Source organism: Haliotis rubra, unplaced genomic scaffold (assembly GCF_003918875.1).
Source record: "Haliotis rubra isolate DU_JTF1 unplaced genomic scaffold, ASM391887v1 Scf618, whole genome shotgun sequence".
Classification (NCBI taxonomy): domain Eukaryota; kingdom Metazoa; phylum Mollusca; class Gastropoda; order Lepetellida; family Haliotidae; genus Haliotis; species Haliotis rubra.
Window position 1 is genome coordinate 396,064 of NW_025767322.1, and position 16,450 is coordinate 412,513.

Here is a 16,450-nt window from a genome sequence, read left to right on the forward strand (position 1 = left end):
CACTAATGATTACATGAATCTTGTCTGATGTACATGGTGGAGAGGTTCTCTGTTTATCAAGTGTGCAAATCATCAGGAAGTATGTACTTGGGAGCCCGGTATCATGTGCCCTATGTAGTTGAAGGCTGACTATCATAGTATATTTATAGGGATACATCAGTACATCAAAATGTAAAGATATTTGTTTGGTAAAATCTGCTTATTCTAATATTGCAGTGTATGTCTAAGGGTGTTTATTGGTTTAACATCTGCCTATATTTGAAAAAGAGGGGAGGGGAAGGGAGATACGAAAATCACCATGTCTGTCTATCTATTTTTATAGCTGCAGGGGTGTTGGGGTAGCCTAGTGGTTAGAGCATTCGCTCGTCATGCCAAAGACCCATGTTCGATTCCCAAATGGGTACAATGTGTCCCCCACCGTGATATTGCTGGAATATTGCTAAAGCGGCGTAAAACCCAACTCACTCACTCACTCACTCACTCACTCACTCACTCACTCACTCACTCACTCACTCACTCACTCACTCACTCACTCACTCTGGAGATGCATTGTGAAAACTTGCCTTACAGATCAGTCTAATGATGAACTTGTTTGCCTTTTTCATTATTTAGAATTTTTATTATTTTTTCTTATCCTGACTCATGATCTTTTGCTTATCTCCCTTTCCCTTGCGAATGGTAGTGGAACACTTGAATCCCTTGAAGTTCCCGAAGCGGACGTAAAAATACACTCACCCACGAGTTACCTCCCTTTTGCCCTTTCCTGCGCAAACAGTCATGTGACCAGCCTTACTTGTCACTCTCTCCCTTTTCGCCCAAGTGGATGGTTGGGCGAGCACTGGAGTCCCATATACGGCATTATATCCTTTTTATTTAGGTCCTTCTTCTTCAAAATTACGCTGTGTATGGATTTGGATATTATATGTAAAAAATTTGTAAAAATTATTTGTGTTTGTGCCATAATTTCATTGTGATGTAATTTGTTTACATTTATGAAATCTTGCAGTGTTTGGAGGCACAGGTTATCTGTGGCTGATCCTCACCCCCAATGCCCTCTGTACATCAAACCATGTTCTTCCAGCTTGCGATGTACTTATTGTGTTGATTTATCCAATCTACAATTTAATCAATATATGTCTTATATCTATAGACGTGCCATGGATCGGGTAAGGAAGTCATCTCAAGTCACGGCTGATAAAACAGGAGATCAGCCTGCAAACTGTATGTTGCTTGCTACTGCTGAAGTTCATAATACTGGTGCTATGTTCAGTACGTTGCAGGGGCAGTCTGCTGGTACGGGGTAAAGAAGAGATCGGCTAATACGCAGTTGACTCCGACTCAAGCTAAGAAAAAGACGTCATCTTCTTCTACGTCACAGAAGAAAGCATCTGTTACCAGATCGGAGGGTAAATCTACGCAGGCTAGTAAGTCAACGCATCAGAAATCCTTCAACGAAGAGATATTACCTCCACATGAAGTAGACGTTTTTGATGATCCCCCATTACTTCTATCCGAAGTACCTACGAGATCAGCGACTCAATCGACTACTAGATCGTCTCCTGCAACGGTCACAGCAGGCCAGCTGTTTGACGAACTACCACCTACTTCTCAAGTTGAGGCACAGAACTCATCAGCGTTCGCGAACACTTCTTCTACACCGCAGCAGCTTCAACCAACGCAGAACTTTGATCCGGGCGAATTTATGAGACAGTTCACCAACCAGATGATGGCCATGATGGAACGTAGGTTCGAGGAAGAAGCGAAGGCAAAGTCAGAGTTGGAACCAAAACAAGATCTGCAATTTCTGGGGATAAGGTTTATCACAACACAGAATCGTATTGTCGTCCCAGAAGATCATTGGGTCAAGATACAAGCCATGCTTCCACTAGCAGTCATCTCTCCATTAACACTACGATCATGGCAAGCTCTACTCGGTCTTCTAACCTTGGCGCAGGACTTGACTCGCACAGGAGGTTACAACTAAGACCGCTGCAACGGTTCCTTACAAAGCATCTAGGCAGTGTCAACCCAATCTTGCTGCCAGACAACCTCAAGAGGTATCTACTGTGGTGGACACACAGGTCGAACGTTTGTGGAGGGACCTATTTACAAGAGCCTGCCTTCGACACACATCTCAATGTAGACGCTTCGATACAAGGCTGGGCAACATCTCAACAATCTAGTTGCATCAGGGAGCTGGTCCAAAATAGAGCAGCATCTTCACATCAATCTGCTAGAGATGAAAGCCGTGATCGACGCCTCACAACTATGGTCGAGCTCACCGAACAACAAAGTGCTGATGGTCCACACGGACAACTCAACAGTAGCATTCTCCATAAATCGGCAAGGATCCACAAGGTCTCCAAGCCTGCTACAGCTCACATTCCAGTTGTTCCACATCACGGAGGAAGCAAACATCTGGATAAAGGCGTGTCACATACCAGGAGCCAAGAACGTACTTGCAGACCACTGCACTCTCTCCGACCACTGCACCCGTCACCAATGGAATGGATGCTCCATCCAGAAGCATTCCAGCTCATCATAAGGGAAATAGGATCCCCTTGCATAGACCTGTTTGCCACGAGGTTCAACAAGCAAATACAGACATTTGTCTCACCAGTTCCAGAATCCTCAAGCCTGGGCAACAGATGCACTGAACATATTTTGGGAAGGACTAAACGCTTATGCGTTTCCACCCCCGATATTACTACCGAAAGTTCTGTTGAAGATCAAACAGACACAGGTGCTACAACTGACTTTGGTCGCGCCATACTGGCCAGCAAGTCACTTAGTGTATTGTTCCTAGACCTAATAGAAGATCTCGGAAGTCCAACAATCAAGTTTCCAGATTGGCCGAACCTACTCATACATCGGCACACCAAGCAAGTCCACGGGAACCCGACACTGTTCCAGCTACATGTGTGGACCGTATCAAAACATGTTTGAAGAAAAGAGGATACTCCGCCAGGGCAGCCAAGGCAGTAACGCTAGCGTTACGCAGATCTACGTAACATGTATGATGACAAGTGGCTGAAGTTTGAGACTTATGCAAGGCGGAAAGGCTTCATTGCGATGAAAGCTACTCATCCTCAAGTGGCGGAATACCTGTGTCGTCTTAGACAGACTAGACATCTGAAAGGTTCGACATTATCTACATACCTCGCTGCCATCAGTACAGTCATTACCATGCAAGTTGACGAAAGTACCAGAATTACTTGTTCTGCTGAGATCTTTTAAACTGGAGGACCAGCAAAAGAAGTTCAGAGCTCCGGCCTGGGATCTGAATGTAATTCTACGTCATCTTACGAGTGATGCCTACGAACCTCTAGACCAGACTACCTTCGAGTTGCTGACACAGAAGACTCTGTTCCTGCTTGCGTTAGCCACAGCAGCTCAAATATCAGAGATACATGCGCTGGACTTTGGTCGAACCAAATTCGACACGGGGCAACATGCTGCAGTTCATCTAGGACTTAGATGGGACTTCATTGCCAAGAACCAACTACCTGGTCAGCCAGATAGACAGTTCCACGTACCAGCGCTATCTACAATCCTCGGCCCAGAGGATATAGAAGACCTGTCCTTGTGTCCGGTCAGAGCCCTGAAGATATATCTTCAAAGACTGAGACAAGGAGATGAAAATTCAAGTGCCTGTTCATCCCATTATCAACAGAGACATCAGCAGAAGTCTCAAGAACGACGATATCGTTCTGGATGAGAGCCGTCATATTGAGAGCCTATACAGCAGCAAGACTAGAACCTCCTAGAGCTTCCAACCCACACAAAGTCAGAGCACTGGCGTCAACACTGGCTCTGCACAGAAATTGCTCTATACCAGCAATTATGGAGGGCTGCATTTGGAAGTCGGACACAGTGTTTGCCAACCAATACCTCCGAGACATAGCCACTGAAGACGTCTCAGGCATTCACCAATTTGGGCCTCTCGTTGTAGCACAGCAACTAACGGTTCCTCAAAGGCGTGGAAAATCTCACCCTTTATCACGTTGACTTGTTGATAACTTTTACTAAGGTAAAGTATTAGTTTGAAAGTCCATGCGCACAGTCTAGGACAGACTAGCATGAGTGATTAAATAGCCTGTACAGGTAATGATCTTACCTGTACGTGAAGGGGTTGCAACTCATTTATGATAAAGATCTTATAATCTATGGGTTGTTATCAGATATTTAGTAATAAGAAGATACTAGTTTATCTGAAGCCACATGAATCAATATGATTCAACTTGTCTGAGACTGAAGTAAGACAAGAGAGTGGTCCCCCCGAGTTATAACGGAAGTTGGAAGAATAGGATCAAGGAAATGCCGTTTCGCAGTTCCCATGGGAGGGGATACAGGACGTATCTAAGGACAGCTGATGAATCCAGGAAGTGGCCTGACCCACCACCAATCTGCAGGATTCTATAAGCAAAAGATCATGAGTCAGGATAAGAAAAAATATGTAACTTTTCAAGTAAAATTGATATTTTTATATTTATCCTGACTCATGAGGTCAAGCCCTTCCAACCTCCCCGCTGGAAACACTTAGGATTTCACAGCAGATCCAAGTGCATGGGCAGAAAAACAGGAGAGAGTGACAAGTAAGGCTGGTCACATGACTGTTTGCGCAGGAAAGGGCAAAAGGGAGGTAACTCGTGGGTGAGTGTATTTTTACGTTCGCTTCGGGAACTTCAAGGGATTCAAGTGTTCCACTACCATTCGCAAGGGAAAGGGAGATAAGCAAAAGATCATGAGTCAGGATAAGTATAAAAATATCAATTTTACTTGAAAAATTACATCTTTTAAAATTTTATAACTTGAGGACATGTTGGACTTCTACTGAAAATGAAGGTTGTGCTTGTTTCTGGAGCAGAACTCCCAAACTGTTGAATATTTTGTGATGAAACATGCTATATACTTCAGTGTAGTGGGGACCCTGCCTATTTATGATCTGGGATATTGAACAATACTGAATGGCAATATTTTATTTCCCGCTGGTCTGACGGTATTCAGTAGCAGTGAACCAAACAATGTGAAACATAGGTAGCCAAACTCCATCTCCTAAACTGTAGCAGAACAGGTGATGTGTCAGCTCCTGATCACTCTTGTTCTCAATATTGGTAACAAGATTATTGCAAGTTACAAGTATTACCTTCTCTTGTCCCAAAAGGGGCGGTGGGGTAGCCTAGTGGTTAAAGCGTTGGCTCGTCACGCTGAAGACCCGGGTTCGATTCCCCACATGGGCACAATGTGTTAAGCCCATTTCTGGTGTCCCCCGCCGTGATATTGCTGGAATATTGCTAAAAGCGGCGTAAAACTAAACTCAGTCAGTCAGTCTTGTCCCAAATATAGTTTTCCTTATTTGACATGTTATCAGTTCAAACATGTCCACTTGGTGTGATGTACTGTTGTCAGTATTGACTGTGTAGATGTTATAAAGGTGTTCTATGATGATGGGTGTTTCCACAGAGAGTGATGTGGTTCTCAGTATGGAGGAAGGCTTCTTCAGGTCTTTACACAGGCTTTCAAATCAGAGGAAACAATGATTTTCATGAAATATATTGGCCTTGCCTCATAACTTTCTAGTCTCTATTATTTTCTATATAGATAATATGTATGTTTTCAGATTGTCAGGACATACAAGAACAGTTTGAACAACCGATTCCTCCCCTATGATTCAATAGAGACGGAAGCAATTCTCAGTATTGACGATGATGCACACCTTCGACATGACGAAATCATATTTGGGTTCAGGTGAGATGGCATCTTGAATGTGAACATGAGGATACAATGTTGACAGTCAAATAATGGTCAGTTGTTTTTTGGATGAAATTCTGAAAAAGATGGAGTTGATAACATCTTTAGTTTCATCCTTGTTGCTTGTTTATTTTTTCCTGAATGTGCTGATGAGACTTGAAAGATAATGTTTTTTCTTGTTACTGTGTTCAGCTTGTAATAGTGTACTGATGATTACTGACGCACCTGTTTTGCTATATTTACTTGGTTTATGAATCAGACAAGATGCTCCAGTGTACTCAAATGTTGAATGAAATTAGAATTTTGATAAGTTGTTGCCTTCCTGTTAAGACTGTTAACTAGTTAACTTCTGTAATATATGAAAATACTCATCAAAATATTTTAATACTGGAAGTGAAGTAACCCTTCATCTCTTCCTTTTTCAATTTATTCAGAGGTGGATCAGAAAAACATGCTCAAGAAGTAGATCTAGAACCTGTATTTTTGGAAAAACAAAAAAAATCTTTTAAGTGATTAATAAAACAGATGCTGTGTTATCAGGGTATGAAAATATACAAATTAATTTTTCATTTGCAACTTTTTGACAGAGTGTGGCGTGAGGAGCGAGAGCGTATTGTGGGGTTTCCGGGCCGGTTCCATGCATGGGACTTGAAGCACCAGTCCTGGCTGTACAATTCCAACTACTCCTGCGAGCTGTCCATGGTCCTCACTGGCGCCGCCTTCTACCACAAGGTACCAACTAACAAGAAGCTCCTGTCACATTTTACATGCTGTACTTCTTTGACACGAAACAAAGTACTGATAGTTGTATTCCTGTAATGAATGTTTAAAATTGATTTGGGTTTTTACTCCAGTAGTGCATGAATATCAGATATCCTCAGTCTCAATATTTTCAAAGACCCTTTCTTCAGCTTTCAGTCTTCATGACAAAGTGTTGCAGATACCATGGTTATGTTTTACAAGCATAACCTTGTGTGCATTGTGAAGGGGAGACAACTGGACAGTACTAAAGTCTTTTAATCTGTTAAGGACCTTTTATAATTTATAGCTAGGGGGGTGGGGTGGTGATGATTTTATATGGAGAAGCATGTACAATGTGAATCACCCCCCTAAAATTTTTGTACAAAATAATTGACCCCCCTTGCATGTCGAGTACAAAATCAATGACCCCCCTCCTCTTTTCCTATAATTTCTAAGCATAACTTTAAACATAGGATTATGTACAAAATTGCTGACACCCCCAGTAATGCGTGTGTACAAAATTGCTGACCCCCCTAGCTCCCCAGAACAAAATGGGTGATCCCCCTTAAAATCATCATCACCCCCTAGCAATAAATTATGAATGGTCCCTTAGTGATACAAGATGTTCCATGCATCGCCTGTCTATGTTCCAGTACTACTCATACCTGTACAGCTACGTGATGCCATCTGCTATCCGAGACAAGGTGGACGAGTACACCAACTGTGAAGATATTGCCATGAACTTCCTCGTGTCCCACATCACACGCAAACCTCCAATAAAGGTAGGAACTACTGAGATACTAACATATGTCATTGTACAAAACATATCTGCAGAATTACTAATCTGCAAAAATCATATTTGTCACACCTTCAAAAAGTTCCCGCCGCAAAGTTGCCTGCCAAGAGTTACTGGTCATGGGTTTAAAATACCAGATTCAAGCCCCCATTTTACTGATTGTTTTCTTATTTATACCTTGCATTGTAGGAAATAAAAAATGTAGCCATTTTCAGTTTCTTGTTTCATTATTATCATTCCTAAACTATTTAAAAATGCTAATGAACAAATATCCCACCCCTGTGAAGGCTTCTGCAGCAGTAAGGTGCTGCCCTATGGTATAACTGAAATATACTATTGAATGAGGCAGAAGAACAACCAGCCTAAGTAAACTTAGGCTCAGTGTTATAACGTAAACTTAGGCTCAGTGTTATTACGTAAACTTAGGGTCAGTGTTATTACGTAAACTTAGGCTCAGTGTTATTACGTAAACTTAGGCTCAGTGTTATTCGTTACACTGCCATACTGCATCTAACAAGCCCTAGTAGCAGGTCGCATCAGCTAACCTTTGAGCAACCTATGACTGTCCAGTCATATGCGAGACAGCTGAACAGATTTAACCAATCAGACAATGACTGCTATTTAGGGTTTGGCAGGACTTTCAAAATGGCGATGCATGATGAAATTGACTGCGCTCGGAAACGTTCTTCTACATTTTGGTGTAAAAGAGATGAAAAAGCAACTTTTAAGAAATTTTAAAGTGTTTGCTGGTGAATAAAGACTGAGTTGCCACACTACCAACTGGATTTGGCAAGTCACTTGCTTTTCAAACTTATGTTCCCGTTCGTTGCGTGTTGGATTTTACACATACAGGCAAGACGATTGTTTGCCACTTGGAAGTGATCATGTGGAAAATAGCATTCGGAATCGTTTGAATACAAAAGTTTTCGAGGTAAAAGTTCTAACGGTATCCTAACTTTGGCGATTTGGTAAGCTGTGTTCTGATTGGTCATTTGAAAAGGTTAGCTGACACAACCTTCTACTAGGGTTTGTTAGACTCAGTATAGCAGTGTAATGAATAATACTGAGCTAAGTTTTCTTAGACTGAAGAACAGCAAGACTGTAGTTGAGAATCTTGTAATAATCCTGATGATGATCCACTTCCACAGGTGACATCCCGATGGACGTTCCGGTGTCCAGGCTGTCCACAAACTCTGTCCAGCAATGATTCCCACTTCCAGGAGCGACACAAATGCATCAACTTCTTTGTGAAGGTGTACGGCTACATGCCCCTCCTGTACACACAGTACAGGGTGGATTCTGTGCTGTTCAAAACTCGACTGCCACATGATAAACAGAAGTGCTTCAAATATATTTGAGGCTGTGGAAGGTGGGGTATGTTCCCCCCTCAGTGGCGTTACAGGGTGCTGGTTGAGACATACTGCCTCAAGGCATAGTGTTGCAAATATATAGTGGGGATCTTACAAGCATAACTTATTGGGCACTTTGGAAGGGAGACAACTCTGTAATACATAACAGCATCTGTCTCTGAGGCAGACAGTCCGACAGTCTTTCATGAGGGAATACTATGTCCATTACACAAAGCAGTCCTAGTGCTATGATCTTTAAAACAGACTTGTGGCAGTTGTGGTGCTATGGTCACTTTGTGTTGGTGTGCCTCTGTTCTCCACTGTTGACCAAGGAGTAAACACCAAATGCACAGGAAGACTTTTACTCATACAGAACAAAATCTTTACCAGGTTTCAAACACAGCGAAGCACATTTAATTTCATGACTTCAGGGCGTTAACTCATCTACACATTCATGGGGGAATTCAATGTAGATTTTATTCATCAAATCACCAAAAATATTTTAGGTATGTATGACTGTATATTTTCATCAACGATAATGTTATCAGAAGGATGTAAAACAATGGACACAGGTGTTGTATGTTACTGAGGAGTGTTTTGTCTGAGATGCAGCCAAAGAGGCAGTGTACTTCATGACAACAGGGGTGTGGGAGCTACACAACTTCACATCATTGTGAGGAGTTCTCATACATCGACTTCACCAAAGAAAAACAAGTCCTTCACTTGTATATACAGATGTGCTGAACAACTGTCGGTTCTGGATGTGACTTGGAACAGCTCTCTGTACTGGATGTGACTTATAACAGCTGTCTGTACAGATTGTAATGGGTGTGACATGGAACAGCTGCCTGTACTAGATGTGACTTGGAAGAGCTCTTTGTACTGGGTGTGACATGGAACAGCTGTCTGTACTAGATGTGACTTGGAGCAGCTCTCTGTACTGGATGTGACTTATAACAGCTGTCTGTACAGATTGTAATGGGTGTGACATGGAACAGCTGCCTGTACTAGATGTGACTTGGAAGAGCTCTTTGTACTGGGTGTGACATGGAACAGCTGTCTGTACTAGATGTGACTTGGAACAGCTCTCTGTACTGGATGTGACTTATAACAGCTGTCTGTACAGATTGTAATGGGTGTGACATGGAACAGCTGCCTGTACTAGATGTGACTTGGAAGAGCTCTTTGTACTGGGTGTGACATGGAACAGCTGTCTGTACTAGATGTGACTTGGAACAGCTCTCTGTACTGGATGTGACTTATAACAGCTGTCTGTACAGATTGTAATGGGTGTGACATGGAACAGCTGCCTGTACTAGATGTGACTTGGAAGAGCTCTTTGTACTGGGTGTGACATGGAACAGCTGTCTGTACTAGATGTGACTTGGAGCAGCTCTCTGTACTGGATGTGACATGGAACAGCTGTCTGTACTTGATGTGACATGGAACAGCTCTCTGTACTGGGTGTGACATGGAACAACTGTCTGTACTAGATGTGACTTGGAACAGCTGTCTGTACTGGATATGACATGGAACAGCTGTCTGTACTAGATGTAACAACTGTGAAGTAACTATATTCAAGGCTGGTATAGGATGGTCTGTGAAGTTGTAGTGCACTGAAGGCCATCAGGAGAAACCTGCCTGCATTGCAGTAGAGTTGGATGATGAGAATTGTTCCAAATAGGGCTTTTGTATTGGACGAATCCTGTCCAGTCAGATCAGACAAGGGGAGGTAATCTAGTGTCACACTGTCTTTAGAAAACTATTCCAAGAGTGTCAGATGCCATGTTGCCATTGATGTGTTCTCAGACCATTTTGTTCAAGCACCACTGAATGAGTAGAAGGCTGCTTGGTGCTTCATTTGATGATGTGTTTAATACAAATAGGACCATCACAATCTTTCTGTTTCTCAGATATTCATTCAGTGATCCAGTTTTAAATCATGAATACTAAATAAAAATAGGTCTAAGCCTACAGTCACAATTCCATATATTTCAACAGTCAACTTTGTACATAATCAGAGATATTTGTCTTCATACTGTCAAGGAAAGATGTACACATTGATACACTTAAACTGACATGTGCGCACATGCACGTATACACGGACGAGTTTGCACACACACATTCACTCACTCACTCAGTCGCTATCTCTATCTCACACACACACACACATTCACTCACTCAGTTCCTATCTCTATCTCTCTCTCTCACACACACACACACACACACACACTCACTCACATTACTCATATTAACAGTTGAAGAGCTATGTTTTAGAATGCATAATCAGAATTTTAGTGCTATTAGCTAGACCGTGATCTTACAGAAATACTGTAGCAAACAGTGGCATTGTCTTGATAGTGTAATGGCATAGCATAATACCTGTTAACATTAGGTGTTATTCAACATGAAGCATGTCAATTGTCATACAGTGTCCATGAAGTGACTGTTTACAAGAAGCCTATTTCCTAAGGAATAATGGAAGGATATTGCTTTTGTTTCGTGTGCTACTCCAGAAGGTCCCAGAGGTTTGATGTAAGGGATATACAACACATGTTGGAGTCTCATCTGTCAAACAGATTTCCTGAATCTTGAGATGTAGTTTACTTGTGGTTCTATATCACTTATTCCATATTGCTGATAGTGCTGTAATTGTTTAGTGGTCAGTGTGTACAGTTCTGCAAGTTTTCATGCGAGTCATGTTACCAGATTGACATATTTTATTCCAAATAGGCCAACATTTCCGACACACCTTTGTACTTAAGACTGCATTTCAAAAGTCTCAGTACATCGGATAACTTTTCGTAGATCTCTGCACATTGAACTTAATTTCTCAGTTCATATACCTCAGTTCCCTAGACTTGATTTTATATGTTTAAGTACCTCAGATCCCAGAACATTGGTCTTCATGTCATACATCGCACTTTATCCCAGAACATTTCATACGTCTCACTATATCCAAGTATATTTCATATGTCTCACTATATCCAAGTACAATTCATACATGTCACTATATTCCAGTTCATTTCACATGTCATATTATGTTGAAGTACATTTCATATAACTAGGAACACTAGACTCTTTTTCATACATCATAGTACATCAGATTCTATTTCATATGTTTCAGTACTCCAAACTGTATTTCTTATATCTGTCAGTACATCAGACTATATTTGTGTACATCTCAGTACTTCGCACCTCAGTACATCTTATACAACAGAACACTGTACATAATGATATCATTTGAACAATATTTGATTAAAGGGTACATATGACTAGGGTAGAATTCTTATACTGACATTACACATACCTTCATAAAGCAGTGTCGCTGTGTATTCCCGTCTGTTTTCTACAACACCTGTCCAGAGCCTGAACTATCCTGAACCTGCCAACTACTTGCCACATCATTTGTATGTTTAATGTTGGGGAACGTTGAACTATCCATGGACCTGCCAACTACTGTACACACTGTGGTTGGCCTGTATGATGCTTCAATCTGAGCTGACTTTCTCCATCTTTGACTAGCGTACACACTGTGGTTGGCCTGTATGATGCTTCAATCTGTGCTGACCTTTACAGCATATAACTCATTACTGACTTGTGAACAGTTTCTTTTTGGAATTGTGAAATCAGCAATAGCACAATCTCACCATGGTTAGTTGAAAATTATTAGTTATTGCTTGCTTATATAGAGTTGTGCCCCCTAGCTGCCAGGGTCTTGTGATGGGTTCTAACCCTGGTTATGACCTGTCTGTCATCACTGACTTGGGTCACTGTGACCACTTTAGGCTTTCCTACTACCTTTACGTCATATGTGGTTCCACCCTTTAAGATCTGGGTTAGAATTGATCTTTAGCAACCCATGCTTGTCGTAACAGGCGACTAACGGGATTGGGTGGTCACGCTTGCTGACTTGGTTGACACATGTCATCGGTTCCCAATTGCGTAGACCGATGCTCATGCTGTTGATCACTGGATTGTCTGGTCCAGACTCTATTTTTTTACAGACCGCCGCCATAAAGCTGGAATATTGCTGAGTGCGGCGTAAAACTAAACACACTCACTCACTCCCATGTGGTTCATGTGATACGGCTTTCAAGTTTGTTAATGACCTAAGTACTTGTAGGGCCACTGTTTTGACATATGTATCATTCATTTCACCTTGTTGATATTAGATACACCAGTCTTCTTTCATGCAATACACCACACTTGTTCAAGGCAGTCGCCATACTAGTTACATACAATATGCCAGTCTAGTTCAGCAATTGTTAGTGACTGTTAAGTTGCCATTTAGTGACACAGGTTCTAGATGTATACAACGATCTTTCACATCAGTCAATTTATACTTGGGCTATGGGCTATCATAGAGGTAAAGGAAAGCTATGGTTGTATCCCATTTCTGCAGATTGATGATGATGAATTCAATCACTAAACTGTCTTGTCCAGATTTAATTATGTACACACTGCCATCATGTTGCTAGATATTGCTAATTACAACAAACAAACCAAATCATGCTCTAAGATTGTCCTTGATGTTAATTTATCATGTTGTCATCAATCAGTGTTCAAAATATACCTTTTGTCATACCTCTAGCCACTACAGAACTCTTAATTGTATTGGTGAGAGATTGCTAATGCAGCCTTGGATTTTAACATGCTTTCATGGAGGGACTTATCAACTATGATATGTTTATCTGTATTTTTATATCAATATTTTTGAAACAACCCACTGTTCTTTTAAATTTGTTTACAAAATCAAATACACATAGTGTCAGACATTGTGATAAAGGTACTGAGTTTTAATAATTATCTTCATCACTTGGCAGGTTTATGTTTAATCAGCTGTGAACATGTAGAGCCTCTTTATGGATTTGTCGGTACTTGTGTCCAGTAAATCAAGCAACACCCTGACTCCTGAGAGGGAATCCAGCAAGAGCTCAGACCAGTGAGGCAACATCACACAGTCTCTTGTCTTCGTTGACAACATGGGCAACACTGGTGCTGTTGTCCTATGGCAGTCCGCTCTCCACACTGCCTCAGTGTTGGGCAATGGAAGGGTTTGCACAGTGTTCAGTCACAGGTATATTTGTAGACTATGAGTTATCAATAGGCTTATTCAGTTTGTTTAAATCACTGCCACTTGGGATGAGGGCTGTATGCAGGGCTCCAGATAATTTTTCATGATCAGGAGTACGTACTCCTTATTTTTCAATATAGGAGTACTGGAAAACAATAAGAGTACATTTAGAGTACTGAATGGAATTTAATGGAGTATCAGTAATCTTGTGTTTTTCGTTTCATATATGCACCACAACATTGCTACTCTTGTGTAAAAAGGTCAGTACACAATAAAACAATACTTTTTTCAGATAAATACGTCTGTAAATGATTCTAAGACCGTACACCATTGCTGTGGTGCGTATCTGCTACGTTCTCTAAAATATTTCCTACCGTATCGCACTTATTTTATATCCGTACATATGCCGATACGGCCCTTATCTGGAGCCCTGTGTATGTATTCACAGGAGATGAAGGAACATGGAGTGCACAAGACTGTGAGGTCCTGATGAGGTGAACAATGGGTTTGAACGCTGTAGGTTTTACATCCAACATATGTCAGGTTATGTACAAACAGTTAATGTTAAGCTGTAGTGAACAAAGATAACTTGAGCAGGGACTAGTTCGCTCAAGGGTTAACGCTTTACTCCATCAAGTTGCCTGATTACTTCTGGTAATGGTCTGTCTAGTGCTGAGAGTCAGATGAGGCAGGTTTTACTGCCTGCAGCAGTCTGCTGTATATTGTGGCTGTATGAAATATATACCATGTATCATTGATTTTATATGTTCACTGTCAGTATATTACCATCATGGAGTTGTATCTTTTAGTAACCATGATGACTGTTGTACCACCAGTGAGATGTTGTATGAAATACATGGTGACAGTGTTGTTTACAAGTTGTATATTTCATGTAAATAAACATGCTGATCTCATTATGTATAGTGTTGTGTGGTTTAGTGTTTGTTGGTGCACTTGTCTGTATGTTTGTGCTGGTTACAATGTTTGTTTCCCCTAATGTAATGTATGTTTTTGAGCATACAGACGGAACCAAGCAAGCCAAGACAGGTTCTGTGATGAAAGCAGTTAATGTCAACACTGGTATTCCTGTATATATACTGCGAGGGTGAGAGTCAGTCAGTCTGCTTGTGCCAGTCCTGACATACCCCTCCTTATGTTGCTGCCCGGCATGTGATGCCATGTCAAAGTGTAACATGAATAACGATCTCCTACATATTGTACTGATTCTAAGCCGATCAACCCATGTTTGATCCCCTTCTTACCAGACAGGGCATCAGTAAGTACTTGACTACCATGCCTTGGCCACACTTGATGACAATGCAAGGCCCTGAATTAAGAATATCTTGCTAAGACTTAAACAAGTACGCTTGACCCAGACTTGATTAACTAAATTTGATTAGTATGCCTGACCCAGACTTAATTAATAAATTTGATTAGTATGCCTGACCCAGACCTAGATTTGATAATTAACTTAATTAACTAAATTTGATTAGTATGCCTGACCCAGACTTATATGATTAATTAGATTTGATTAGAATGCCTGACCCAGACTTAATTAACTATATTTGATTAGTATGCCTGACCCAGACTTATATGATTAATTAGATTTGATTAGTGATTAGCCTGACCCAGACTTAATTAACTATATTTGATTAGTATGACCCAGACTTGACCCATGCCTGACCCAGACTTAATTAACTAGATTTGATTAGTATGCCTGACCCAGACTTAATTAACTAAATTTGATCAGTATGCCTGACCCAGACTTGATTAATTAGATTTGATTAGTATGCCTGACCCAGACTTAATTAACTATATTTGATTAGTATGCCTGACCCAGACTTAATTAACTAAATTTGATTAGTATGCTTGACCCAGACTTGATTAACTAGATTTGATTAGTATGCCTGACCCAGACTTAATTAACTATATTTGATTAGTATGCCTGACCCAGACTTATATAATTAACTAAATTTGATCAGTATGCTTGACCCAGACTTGATTAATTAGATTTGATTAGTATGCCTGACCCAGACTTAATTAACTAAAATTGATTGATCTGAGTATGCTTGACCCAGACTTGAAATTAACTAAATTTGATTAGTATGCCTGACCCAGACTTAATTAACTATATTTGATAAGTATGCCTGACCCAGACTTATATAATTAATTATATTTGATAAGTATGCCTGACCCAGACTTAATTAACTAAATTTGATTAGTATGCTTGACCCAGACTTGATTAACTAGATTTGATTAGTATGCCTGACCCAGACTTAATTAACTAAATTTGATTAGTATGCTTGACCCAGACTTGATTAACTAGACTTGATTAGTAGGCCTGACCCAGACTTAATTAACTGATCAGTATACTTGACCCAGATTAGGATATATTTGATCAGATGCCTGACCCAGACTTGATTAACTAGACTTGATTAGGAGGCTTGACCCAGACTTAATTAACTTAATTTGATCAGTATGCTTGACCCAGACTTAATTAACTAAATTTGATCAGTATGCTTGACCCAGACTTAATTAACTAAATTTGATCAGTATGCCTGACCCAGACTTAATTAGCATCCTTGTGTAATTCCTGGATGGCGCTGCATGAGTTTCTGCAGAGTTAAACTGCAGCCTATATATTTTTGCCCGTTGGTTGGTTGTGATGTGTGAAGTGCATTGCTGAAAACGGAAAACAGTCGTCACACACATTCAGTGACATGTGTGATAAGGGTT

General features: G+C 40.8%; 1 protein-coding gene and 1 long non-coding RNA gene across 2 annotated transcripts in view; both read left to right on the forward strand.

Moving 5' to 3' along the window:
• The window catches only part of LOC124256095 (exostosin-like 3), a 52,732-nt gene extending 40,665 nt beyond the window's left edge, over positions 1–12,067 (forward strand). The window contains exons 5-8 of the mRNA XM_046690025.1: positions 5,621–5,748; positions 6,339–6,483; positions 7,146–7,274; positions 8,437–12,067. Of these exons, the coding sequence (XP_046545981.1) occupies positions 5,621–5,748; positions 6,339–6,483; positions 7,146–7,274; positions 8,437–8,646 (612 nt within the window). The 3' untranslated portion in view covers positions 8,647–12,067. The remainder of the gene's footprint in view (positions 1–5,620; positions 5,749–6,338; positions 6,484–7,145; positions 7,275–8,436) is intronic.
• Positions 12,068–14,023: 1,956 nt separating this feature from the next.
• On the forward strand, positions 14,024–14,631 carry LOC124256107. Its single transcript, XR_006892826.1, has 2 exons — positions 14,024–14,374; positions 14,407–14,631. It is a non-coding gene; the product is annotated as an uncharacterized LOC124256107 (long non-coding RNA).
• Positions 14,632–16,450: the final 1,819 nt, after the last annotated feature.